The 12,326-nt window shown below is 44.7% G+C and overlaps 1 protein-coding gene across 2 annotated transcripts in view; it reads left to right on the forward strand.

The window, feature by feature from the left end:
- The first annotated feature begins 127 nt into the window (after positions 1–127).
- Positions 128–12,326, forward strand: part of POLDIP3 (DNA polymerase delta interacting protein 3) — a 19,772-nt gene continuing 7,573 nt past the window's right edge. The window contains exons 1-4 of one of the 2 annotated variants that reach the window (XM_019545216.1): positions 128–262; positions 4,962–5,349; positions 8,320–8,394; positions 10,152–10,247. In XM_019545216.1, the coding sequence (XP_019400761.1) occupies positions 204–262; positions 4,962–5,349; positions 8,320–8,394; positions 10,152–10,247 (618 nt within the window). In that variant the 5' untranslated portion in view covers positions 128–203. Of the gene's footprint in view, positions 263–4,961; positions 5,350–8,316; positions 8,395–10,151; positions 10,248–12,326 lie in introns of both variants that reach the window. The other variant, XM_019545215.1, reaches the window with a different exon arrangement.

Below are 12,326 nucleotides of genomic sequence, written 5' to 3' on the forward strand. Positions count from 1 at the left end.
ACAGGAATGTGTGCAAACGCGACGCTTCGTTATGCAAATATACCCCTGCGCGGCCGCGGGGCATTCTGGGAGCCCCCACGCTCCCGGGCGGGGCCGCGTGACGCGTGCAGTGGTCGCTACCGGGGGCGGGGCTTGCGGCGGAAGTGGTCTGTCTCGTTTCCGGGTCTCGCTCGCTGCGTCGGATCCGTGGGCCCCGCGGCAAGATGGCGGACCTGTCCCTGGACGAGCTCATCCGGAAGCGCGGCGTCAGCGCCAAGGGCAGGTGAGCGGGGCGGGGCACAGCTGGGGCCGTGCGGGGGGGGCGGCTCTCCCGGCCCCAGCCTCAGCCCCGCTCCGCGCCAGGGCCTGGGCTAGCCCCGCCGCCCTGCCTCGCACCCCGACTTCCCATTGGCTGCGGCGCTGGCCTTAGGGGTCCTGTTTGGATGCTGATTGGCCGCGTTGGTTGTCAGTCAGGGCGGGGGAGGGCGCGTTCGGTTCACCCTGAGACCCCGGGGGAGGCGGGGATCCCCCCTCCCGCTCCCCCTGCAGCCCCGCGCTGTGGTGGGGGGAGGGAGAGTGTCCAGCCCAGCTTCAAGGGGGCTTTCCTGCTCTGCCTTGCCCTGGCTTCCCCCCTGGCCTTGCAGCCCCTGCCCGTGATGGGGCCACCTGGGCTCTTCCCTCCTCCTCTTGATCCTTCTGTTCTCACCCCCCAGTCACGGCTTTGTCCTGACTTAGGGCTGAACCAGCCTCTGCCCTCTCTGCCCACATGGGCTGTGGGGGCAGCTCCCTATCTGTTGAGTGGCTGTGGCTGGTCTCCCCCATGGGCCCCCAGTTGCCAATGCTGTCAGGGTGCAGCTGGGAGCTGTGTGCTCTGGAAGGCTTCAGGAGGTGGCAGGGAGTGAACGATCCTGGCTGCAAGAGGACAGGTTGGGCTTCTGGGGCAGCCTTCCTCCACGCTGGCAGCACTCCCAGCTGTTCAGGAGGACCTGAGAGTGTAGCTCCAAAAGCCCACCATCTCCTTAACCCCCCACATGGTAGCCCTCCTACACACCTCTTGAGGTGTCACTGTGGGCAGGGCCTAGAACAGGTCGTATAGCTCAGCAAAGGGCTTTGAAGACAAGGCTTGTAGAGTCTTGATTCTGCTGCTGTGCTGCCTCCTTTTTTTGTAGCCTTTCACCTTCCTTTTTCTGCACCGGGTAACCCTCCTCATGGCTGCCTGCGGGTCTCTTCTCTCCTTCTCTGTGTGTCTGGTACAGTCCCTGTGATTCTGGTCTGAGGGCAAGCATAGATTTGAATTATTCTAGTTCAGCCCACATGAACATCTGCAGTGCTTTGTCTCGGGTAAGAATTTCTTTGGGGGATCTCTTTTACTGGACCAACTATATACTTGGGATAACGTTAGACAAGCTTTCAAATACAGACTTTCTTCATCAGACATTCTTGCCTTTTAGAAGGCATTAGCTAAGAGGTAGTAGCAAATAGGTTCTTATTTACCTTTAAATCCTAGTCTAGATGAGGACTCGGCCTTGCCTTCATTTGTGGTATGCTTGGAACAGTCTCATGCTGGTTAATATGCTTGGCACCTCGTGGCTCCTCTTTTAAATCCCTTCTTAACATCCATTTCTTCCAGGAAGCTTTCCAACTTTCTTCTGCTCAACAATAATCTCTTGATAGCAACCTGTACTAGAATGTTTGTCTCTTGTCTGTCTTTTATTTATTGTGCATGATTTAGATTGCAAGCTTTTTGAACCAACTAGCATGCCTTATTCAGTGTTGAACAAAGAGTACATTTGTATTGCAATATAAATGCTATTAAATATAGTCACACAAAATGGTAATAAAAAACTAAAAGCCTAAGCATAAAGTGCGCTTGCACATTCATAAGGATAATGATGATGATGACATTATTGTTTTGCTTTTTACGTATTGAGGAGGATTTGTAATAATAGGAACTGATTTGGATGGAGTAATGCTGTTTAAGGGTCTCCCTTCTTAAGACCTCATTATGCTACTCTAAGAGTGATTCTCTACAGAAAAGTGTTCTTTCCCACATCACTCTTCTTTAACTATCACTCGCTTAAAAACATGGGTTTAACTTAATCCCTAGTGCAAAGATTTGTGCCTGATTTTTAGCAGCTCTGATTAGGGAGCAATCTCAGTCATCCTGCTCAGATGCTAAAACAGGGTATCAGATGACTTCTGTTCTTATTTTTGTTTATTGACTCCAATCAAAAAGCAGTCTATTCCTTTTGAACCCATTTAGGGATTGTCATATTGTTAAAGTATCCCTGTCTAAAATGATGGGGAGTTTTGGTGGATAAAACGCCTCTTCTGTTCCATTGTTCACAGCACAGCTCCCAAAAAAGCATGTTTTGAAAGACTTCACAGGCCACCAGTGCACCTAATAGTCAAAGTCCTATTATCATGTCATATACCTTTCTAACTTTCTTTCACATATTTTCTAAATATTATTGACATCAGGTCTTTATGATATTGCTGTCTCTTAACTGTTACGCTCTGGCAGTGTGACTTGGTGAGTAAAACTGATAGTAGACCATAGCTGACATTTTTTTAAGAAGCATTTTCATTACATTAGCTCATTCATCAGTTTTCTACTTCAACTTTCAGCTTGTTGAGTCAGATAAATTATATGCTGATGTTTGGTTGCTAACTACAATCACTGTTTTGCGATGTTGATCAGAAATTTTCAAGTGTTTCTTGATTAGATTTGAGAAGCAGCCACTTGGTGAATTTGATGTGCTGAAGGTCAAAATCTGAGTTGAGCCACTCAGCTTGATATAGAATCAGATCTCTAGTTGCTAGGCAAAATAACTGCATGTTTTCATTTAAATATTTCATAGTAATGGAAAGATTGGGGGAAGGGGAGAATCCCCCTCCCAGTAAAACCCCAAAATATTCATGCATCTATCCAGAAGGTAAAATGGAACTTGACACAACCAGCCTTTGCTAATAACATTTTAGGTGGGCAAGAGAGGACAGCCTTGGTGCTGGAAGCTGACAGTCTTTTTTTTGGTCCATACTCTTCCTCTTTGTATCTAAATATGCTTCATCTTTCCCCCAGTGCTCTGTTCCTAAAATACTGAGGGGAGGGACTTCCTTCTTGCACGTTTCCTATACAGTTTGTGAGATTTGGTGTTCCACCATTGAGTGCAAGCAGAACCTGGTTCTGAAATGCAAAGCTGCTTTGGATTTTTAAAAATATTTTTGCCTAAAGTTAAGTAGAATAGTTATGATCAAGTCAGAAAATGCCACAGTAAAGTTAACAGCCTGGCTTACCTCATTGTATGTTCTCATTGTGGAATCAAACAAAATGGATGCCTTAAACTTTGGTCATGCTAAACTTCAAGTCATATGATGACAGTGACAGTTAAGTGGGAAATTGCTGGCTCTGCATGTAAGAGCAAAAACCAAGGGAAATGTTTGTTCTTTGTATTCCCAAGTGTTCTGCTTCACCCATATCCACAGCCTTGAGATGGCAGAGAAGTATGTATCTGTTGCTTTTGAGATAACAGAAAATGCGTGTTTGTCATCTCTGACTGCTTGCTTGGGAAAATTGACTATGCAATCACGTCCTGTGTAAAAGCTGTTTGAAAGTATATAAACTGGATGATTCTGCTTGAAGGGAGAGATCTTTCTGGAGTGTTTGGTGAATCCATGTTGCTCTGAGTTCTCTCCTGGTAGTCATTTCTGAAACAATGCAACATATCCTACAAGGTTCTTTCAGCCTTGGGTTTGCCTATAAAACACCTCTATAATACTAAGAAGTCCCCCTCAGGAAGGCAGTAAAAAACACATCAAGCATAACCCATTATGGAGAGATAATGAATCAAAAAGCCAGTAGTGGGGGAAAAAAAATTCAGTACCATGATTTTAAAACTAATTTTCTCAGTTTTGTCACCTGCCCCTGAATCTGTACCCATGCTTCAAAAAACCTATGTGGGGATGGGCACATGCAAAGATTCAGGCAGTTCAGTTTTTGTTTGGGGAAGTTAAGGATAGTTAAATTAGGTTCCTACTTACGTTAGCCTTCACCTTGCTTCTCATTAATACCTTATAGTTGCTTGTGCTTCTTCCTCTGTGAACTTTTATTCTGCAGTATTGAGTAACTTAATCATGAGTTTGTGCTTAAAAATTCAACCCAGTGAACTTAAATATTTTTTGCCAGTAACTTAAAGCAGAGGCAGTCACAATCACTAGTGATGTAACTGCCAAATGTCCCTTAACCTCTTGCATTTCATCTGTATGACTTAGCTTGTAAAATACCTCAGTGAAACCAAGAAGCAGTTTCTGGCTTCACTTCTATTTATGCATAAAGTACTGTGTCTTGCAGCTGGAGTACTGTGTCCAGTTCTGGGTGCCCCACTTCAAGAGGGATGTGGACAACATGGAGAGGGTCCAGAGGAGGGCCACTCGCATGATCAGGGGGCAGCAGGGCAGGTCCTATGAGGAGAGGCTACGGGACCTGAACCTGTTCAGCCTCCAGAAGAGAAGGCTGAGGGGGGATCTTGTGGCCTGTTATAAACTAGTCAGAGGGGACCAGCAGGCACTGGGGGAGTCCCTGTTCCCCCAAGCACTACCAGGAGTGACCAGGAATAACGGTCACAAGCTGGCAGAGGGTAGATTCAGGCTAGATATCAGGAGGTGCTACTTCACAGTCAGGGTGGCTAGGATCTGGAACCAACTTCCAAGAGAAGTGATGCTGGCTCCTACCCTGAGAGTCTTTAAGAGGAGGCTAGATGAACACCTTGCTGGGGTCGTTTGACCCCAGTACTCTTTCCTGCCATGGTAGGGGGTTGAACTCGATGATCTCCTCAGGTCCCTTCCGACCCTACATACTATGAAACTGTGGGATTCTAGATGGGACTGTCTCAGGGTATGGTTTTTAGTTTTTTGTAAAGCTGTTGAAAATCTTCCATTAATTCTATAACCTGCTTATATTAGGTCTGAAACTTCTTTTCCAGGCTCAATACCAGGCCAGTATTTGGAGGTGTCAGATCGCGAATTGGGATCCAGCAAAATCTTCTAAGTAGACCTTCAGCAACCATCGGTTTCCAGCGGACTTTTGATGCTCGGCAAAAGATTGGTCTCACTGATGCCCGACACAAACTGGGAGTTAAAGACGCCCGAGAGAAACTGGTTCAAAAAGATGCTAGGTTCAAAATCAAAGGGAAAGTGCAGGATGCCCGTGAAATGCTGAATTCCCGCAAGCAGCAGAGCGTGGCTGCTGAGAAGGTGACCAAGGTGGTTGATGCCAGAGAGAAAATCAGCTTAAAAAGGAGTGCTCCTGCCGTTATGAGCCCAGCCATGGGTACAGTGAGCCCAGCCATGAAAATCACCAAAACTATTCAAGTAGGTCACTTCCCTCATACCACGTATCCCCTCCCTGCTCCCACCCCCCAACCAGCTATCCCATTACAGGCTAATTGAAACATTTATACTTAGAGAAATCCACATGGTTACAAGCCAGCCCTGTGTGAAACAAAGTGAGAAAAGTTTTTTAAAAATTTAAATTTTTTTAAAAAATTGAATGAAGTGAAAAAACTCTTTGGAACCAAGAGTTCTAGTTTTTTTGTATGTGGAAAAAAAATGATGCACTTAAATCTTCATGCTTGGTCTCAGGAGCTTTCAGAATTTTGGTACCCCTTGTGCTGTGTTGGTAGGGAGGGAGTTGTAAAAACAAGATTTTACCTAGGAAAAATGCATTCTTTCCTTTCTAACTGCCAGTAACTCTCTCCATGTGTGCCAAAGTCAGATTATCTTTCTGAGTCTGTGCAGACTATGGTTGACACTGCGAGGTTTGAATGGGCTCAGTTCTTCCAGTTAAAACCCAAGGAACATGTAAATATTGTTACTAAGCCTTACACTGCTGATCATCTTTGCAGAACCCATCTACCATGCTTGCACATCATGGCTGGAGATTCTGTTAATTAGGAAGTACAGCCCACAACCATAACGTTTTTAGGTTAGACTCCGTATTTATATGCATCTTACTGCATTCTTTTTGGCCTTCGGCAGAACATAGCTTCCTCTCCTAAACTCCAGTCTTGTTCCTTGTCCAGTACAAGGATACAGTTTTACCATGAAGGTCCTAGGCATTAGGGAGTGGCCTAGTTATTTGACACATTAATGCTGAAATTCTGTCCCAGTTTCAGTAGAACTGCTGACTGCCCACCCAGCCAGTGTTCCTCTGCCCATTGATTTCTGACTTCACTTGTCATGCGTATTTTCCCATCTGCTGTCTGGCAGCTTGAGTCTTAACTGATTCTTCTGGGGCCCAAAGCCATGTATCAGCTGCAGGCTTGTCTGTTGAAGTCTATAATGTACAAAATGACAGTGAACAGAAACAAACCTCTCTGAGGGAAAAGAGAATGCTGGGTGACCAAGAGGAGAGGAGTGAGCAGCAGACCATGCCACTTGCAAATTATGATAGTCTAATCCTGATCCTGGTTATCTGCTAAATCATTGTGCATCTCAAGACAAATATAGCTATCAACACCTCTTGTTAAATCTGCAGGCCAACAACTCCCTTCATTTGCTTCCAGCCTTTGGTAAGAAAAGTCCCTATTCCCTTGAATTAAGGTGGGGTGTTACTCTGTTTGGGTCCCACTGACCTTGGTCTTTGCTTAGCTTTTTCTTCAGAGCATCAAAATGTGCACCTTTCTCCCAAAAGTTAGACAACTTGCACATTAACTGCTTCAGATTTCCCTTCCCCAGCTAGCCTGGGTAGTGCAAGAGAATTACAAGATAGCAGCTCACTCACAAAACAAAAACGCTGCCCATTCAGTAGTTTTCAGATTAGTCAGTTAAGGATGCTTGCAAGTGTCAGTGAATGATTGGAGTAGAGTTGGTGCATATGGAGCTGTCAGCCATGTGTTTGAAGGATTTAAGTATTTGCTGAAAAATTAGTCCAGCAGCAGTGCACTTTAAAAATATCAGTCATGTCAGTAATGACTTACCCCAACTGTGCTGCCTTAGTACTCTCCCTCCATAAACATGTGAATGCAAGGTCACACAATGACAAAAACCACAGGTGAACTCCTACATATGGACTAAGATTCTTGATGAGTTTTTGTCAGTTTCCAACTCTCTGCTAATGCCCTTTCTCACAACTAGAACAAGAGGAAATGAGCTAAACTGTTCTGGTTCTTTTCAGGCATATGGCTGTATTGCTTTGATTTGGTCAGATCTCATGCTATGAAGATGAGATCTGTATGTTATCATCATTACTTGACTGAGACCTTCAGCAAAATCTTGAGGTGCTGCTGGTACTATATTAGGGCAGATTTTTCTCTCTGAATTGGAATAATTAAGGAACTGAATAATTAACTTAGACTCACACCCCCCACTGTTGCCAACATAGTGGCATGGGATGGTGGGACACTGTTTGAAGGCACAAAAATAATGTAGTTATCGATCATTTGCAGGACTGCAGATTGGAATCGCTGGCAGATCAGAACAGAAGGGTGCTGCACTGCAGGGAGCTCTTCTAGATTAAATGCAAAAGCCATGCTTTGACTGTTCATGGTAACTAAAGGATCCCATGCTACTGTAGCAGGAGCCAGAGGATTAACCTCACTATCTTGAACAAATTCCAAACTGTTCTCAGGGCTGTTGAACTGCTCAGAGATATAATAGTCCAGAAAAGAACCCTTCAGCAAAGCTGTACACCCTGGGTTTTTCCCAGTTGCACAAGGCAACAGGTACAATTGCTGAAATGGCCAGTAGTGCTGTCTTGTACAGCATTTTGTTCAAGTAAAATGTATCCCAGCTTTACTGGGAAAGAGAACTTGGTGCTTCACTCTTGCTACAGATTTGAGTTAGTTGAGCTTGCATCCTAAAATGCAGTTTCTAGGGAGTACCATAAATATGGTTATATACCATTTGTTCCCTACAGTGCCAAAGGATAATGGCATGTGATCCCCATTGCTTAACCACATTCACTAGTTTGTATTTATTTATGCACCAATCCGACTATAATAGCATTCAAGGTTTTTAATTCATTTCCTGCTAATCTTGAACCAAAGCTTGCATAATTTGTGCTATAAATCCCCTCCCTGCCTAGACCTTAGCTCTTAATTCCTTTATGTTGATGGGATGGTCTCTCATGCAGAACACGTACTACAGAAAAAAGCTACATTATTTTTGTGCGTTCAAATAGTGTCCCACCACCCCATGCCACCGTGCTGGCAACAGTGGGAGTGTGAGTCTAAGTTAATTATTCAAAGGGAATGAACTAGTAGCTATCCTGTTTGAAGATGCATTGAAACTATGTGTTGATGTTAATGCTTTGACTGGTTCTTCTTTCTGGTATTGCAGCAGAAGGCTGCAGCTCCAGGACACTCTCATCCCACAGGGATGAGGATCAATGTGGTGAACAACCACACACACAAACAGGTGAGTACTGCTCTTTGGCAGCGTGGAATTGCCTGTTGTTGCTATGGGGTTTTTTCCCTTGAGGATTGGGTTGGAAGGGAGGGGAGGCAGGATTCAAAAGTTCAGTCACAGCTTACTCAGATCCATGTGTTCTTGTGCAGAATCTTGGTAAAATAAATGGGATGTTTCTTGTCTTAACTATGTTAGCTGAACACCAGTGGGTATTTTTGACCTTAGCCAATCTAATTTTTTTCAGGATTCTTTGTTAAGTTCCCCCTTATGTTCCTTCCTTCTAGGCTTATGTCATAAAATAAGTGGTGATTTCACACCAGATCAGGGATTTATTCATCTCCAACATATTGTCTGCCTGCCTGCCTACATTGTATCTGATCAGAAATGATTAGGTGTGCTGTTGAGAGGGTTTGGTTGTAGAAGCTGTAGATGTTGGGCTTGATGAAAGCAGAAGTTGAATTTTATTGAGTAGTGTTCTTGAGTAGTGTTCCTTAATTGAATAGATTTCCTCTAAAGAACTAGGGGAGAAATTTTGAACCTTGGGGTGTCACCTCACTTCTGTGACCTTGTTTACATTTTAAAGCTTTAGTCCGCATTGATGGTCACGAGTGATTTGCTCCCATGACTCCAGATCAATGCCAGAATTCTTTAGGGACATCTTTAGGGTATCCTTGTACCACTGCTTTGGTGCATGGCAGAAGCATACTCCATTTGACCGTTCGCCATAGAAGAAATTCTTCGGCAGGCAAGTGTTGGGCATTCTTGAAAGGTGGCTCGCCCGTCTTAGCTGTGCCAATTTTAATGGGGTGTGGATATTGGGGAGAGCTGATCTAACTGAGCACCTCAGTGTCCGGAATCTTGTCCTGCCACTTGATATTTAGTATCTTTCGCAGGCAGCATAGATGGAAGTGTTTTAGTTTCTTGGCATGATGCTGGTAGATGGTCCAGGTTTCACAGGCATAAAGGAGGATTGGGAGAATGATGGCTTTGTACACCTTTAGTTTCATCGACATTCCAATGCCTCTGCAATCCCAAACCAACTTACAGAGTCTGCCAAAGACCACGCTGGCTTTTGCTAGCTTTGTGTTGACTTCATTTTGGGAAGTACCCTATGCATTTATGCTTCCCCTTTTCAATAGCATTGCTTAAAGTGTGTGAAAGTGTTTTGTGTAGGATTTAGTTTTGTCTGGAGGGGTTCAAAGCACTGAAGTGGAGCTGGAAAATGAATTATTCATTCAGCAGAATACCCACACCTCCCAGCACAGTGTTTTCTGATGCCAGGCTAGCATCTGGTGTGCTGAAGGAAACAGTCTATTCAAAAGGAATGTGGGGCTCTGATGCATTTGGCAGCCTCCTGTTTACAAAGAAGGCATACATGTAGACTTCAGGTGTAAAGCTGGCAGGGTACGAAAGAATATTAGGCACTAATTTTTCTTTGTCTTACCGTTGTCCTCCATGAGTCCATATAACGTCCAGGGATTTTTTTAAAAATCTGCTTGCAGCTTCATTATGTCTAGAAAAATCTCTGATCTGTGAAAAGGTCAGTGTAAGGCAGTTCTGGTATTTGACATCACCCTCAGCTTTTCACCTTTCAATAGCGCAGGCAGCGGCAGGGCACAGAGGAGAGGGAAGTATTGGTGGGGTTTACCTTCTGCTAGTGAATGGGTTTCTTCCGAAGGAGGCTGGAAGTAGAGAGACTGCCCTGGTAGGCATGGTGTCTAGAGAAAAGCCACATCCTCATGAGCCATGTGTTTGCTTGTCCATAGGCCCCGTATGACATGGAAGATGATGATGGAACTGTCTCTCCCCTTCCTAGCAAACAGATGAAAATCACCACCACAAACAGTTTCCTGCACAGTGCGGTAAGGTTCCCACCACACCACATCATGCTCATGTTGGGTGAATGTGTAGGCTGCAGCTTTACAAGGCTCATGTTCTTCTGAAGCAGTGGTACTTAACCTTTTTGGTTGATAGGCCAAATCTGGCTGGTGGTCCCAATCCAACACAGGAGATAGCAGCAGGGACCTATCCAGCTGCACAGAAAGGGGCAAGGAGCATCCTGGCTCCAGTGTGCCCCCTCCTCACCACAACAGCTTCTCTATGCAGCCCCTTCCCCTCCTCCTTACTGTCAGACCCTGCTCTCTCTGAGCATATGGAAGTGAGAAACAAATTTGAAAATGATGACCTTGAAATAAACATAGCTCTAGACATTTACATATAGTACTAATAGATTTAGTTCATCCAGAATTTATATATTTTACCTTTTTTTAAACTGCTGCAAGTTTTAGCACAGGGGCTCCATAAACACTTTTAAGTAGCACTTTTACACTACTTATATGTAGCACAAACTCTACATCATATTAATCCAAAGACAAAAGGCTCATGATTTACCATAAAGTTCGTTGTGCTGGGCCCCAGCGAAATCTATAGCATTTCAAACAGTGGTGACCCTCACAGCTCAGCATTGCTCAGTATGTGTGTGTACTCCAGATACATTCAACCCCACCCCACCCCCCAAAGAAGAAAAAAAGATCCATGTGCTAATTAGCTCGTCATGACTGGAACTGTGTGCTCTTGTAATGAGTCCTGGGATCATCCAAAAATGTATATGCAGATGGGCTATAGAGCAGCCTGGTGTGGCTTTATCTCAGGAGGGCAGAGCCACACTATTTATGTGCTACAGGCTAAGAGGGACCAACAGAGCGATTTCTGATTAACTATTTAGGGCCCTGCTTGGTGATGTTTCTAAACATTTAAGACTGATGAAGAAATAGGAATCTTTGGAAATGGGAAAGAAAGGTGCAGCTCAGCTGTGGGAGTGAAGAGGAAATCAAAATGTATGCAGTGTATTGGCTCACCATGACTTGGAAAAGAGTTGATGCTGAGGGGGACTCTGCTCAACAGACACTGTCATTTATCTTGTTTAGGTAGGTTGCACTAACCTGTTGTTTACCTGGAGATACTGTGAGGTTAAGATCTTCCCATGGGAAATGAACATGGGAGGTTAACTATACATTACCTCTGTGAGTACTACCCCATGCCAGAAAAGCGGTTATCCCCAGCAACTAGGAAAACCACCTTAGCAGTCATGGTATTTTCCCTGCCAGATATGGCAGACTGCTCTGTCGCGTGCTCCTACAGCCATGCAGCTGAGGGTGAGCAAAACTCAGGGGCATCCGAACCCCAAGCCTCCAGGCTTGGCCTTCCACATAGGATGCCTACCAAAAGATTTGGAAGTAACTGAAGCCCCAGGCTGGGGTGTAGGATACTTGCTGGTAACTGGGCCACATATGATTCTTGCATGATTCACATGAATTTCAAATTGATTTGACTTGCGATGTGAAAAGCTTTCTTTAAAAAACAAACCAAAAAAACCCGACCTGGAGATACCATGAGGTGGTATTCAGCCTACATGATTTTACTTACCTGGCAGTGAGGGACTGCATTTGTACTTTCCCCCCGGCTTACTCCTTTGGCCTTTTGGCTAGGAGCAAATGTGACTAGGGGGCATCTGAACTGATGGGTCTTGGAGAAAGGAGACTTGCCCAGTGGTAGAGCCACACAGACTCAAACAATTGAGCTTGGCTCAGTCAGTCTGGAAGTATGAACTAATTTGGCCTTAAGCCAAAATAGAAAAAATGACAGGTTCCCAATCAGTATTTATTTAATTTAGTTTCAAAGGCAAAATCAGTTCTTTTGGGCAAAACCCAATAGTCAAGTTCTGAATTTCAACTGAAAAGAGTTCAATCATTCAGATCTATGTGGCTGTACCACTAAGCAAGTATCCTGTCTCCCAGACCCATCAGTCTTGGGATACTCCCTGAATCCATGATAGGCATCCTGTGTGCAAGCTCCAAGCTTGGAGGCATTGGGGTTCAGATGCCCTCTTGTCTCGCTTGCTCGTAGCCAAAAGGCTGAGGAGTAAGCTGGGTGGTACCTAC

Source organism: Crocodylus porosus, unplaced genomic scaffold (assembly GCF_001723895.1).
Source record: "Crocodylus porosus isolate Cpor-Errol unplaced genomic scaffold, CroPor_comp1, whole genome shotgun sequence".
NCBI lineage: Eukaryota > Metazoa > Chordata > Crocodylia > Crocodylidae > Crocodylus > Crocodylus porosus.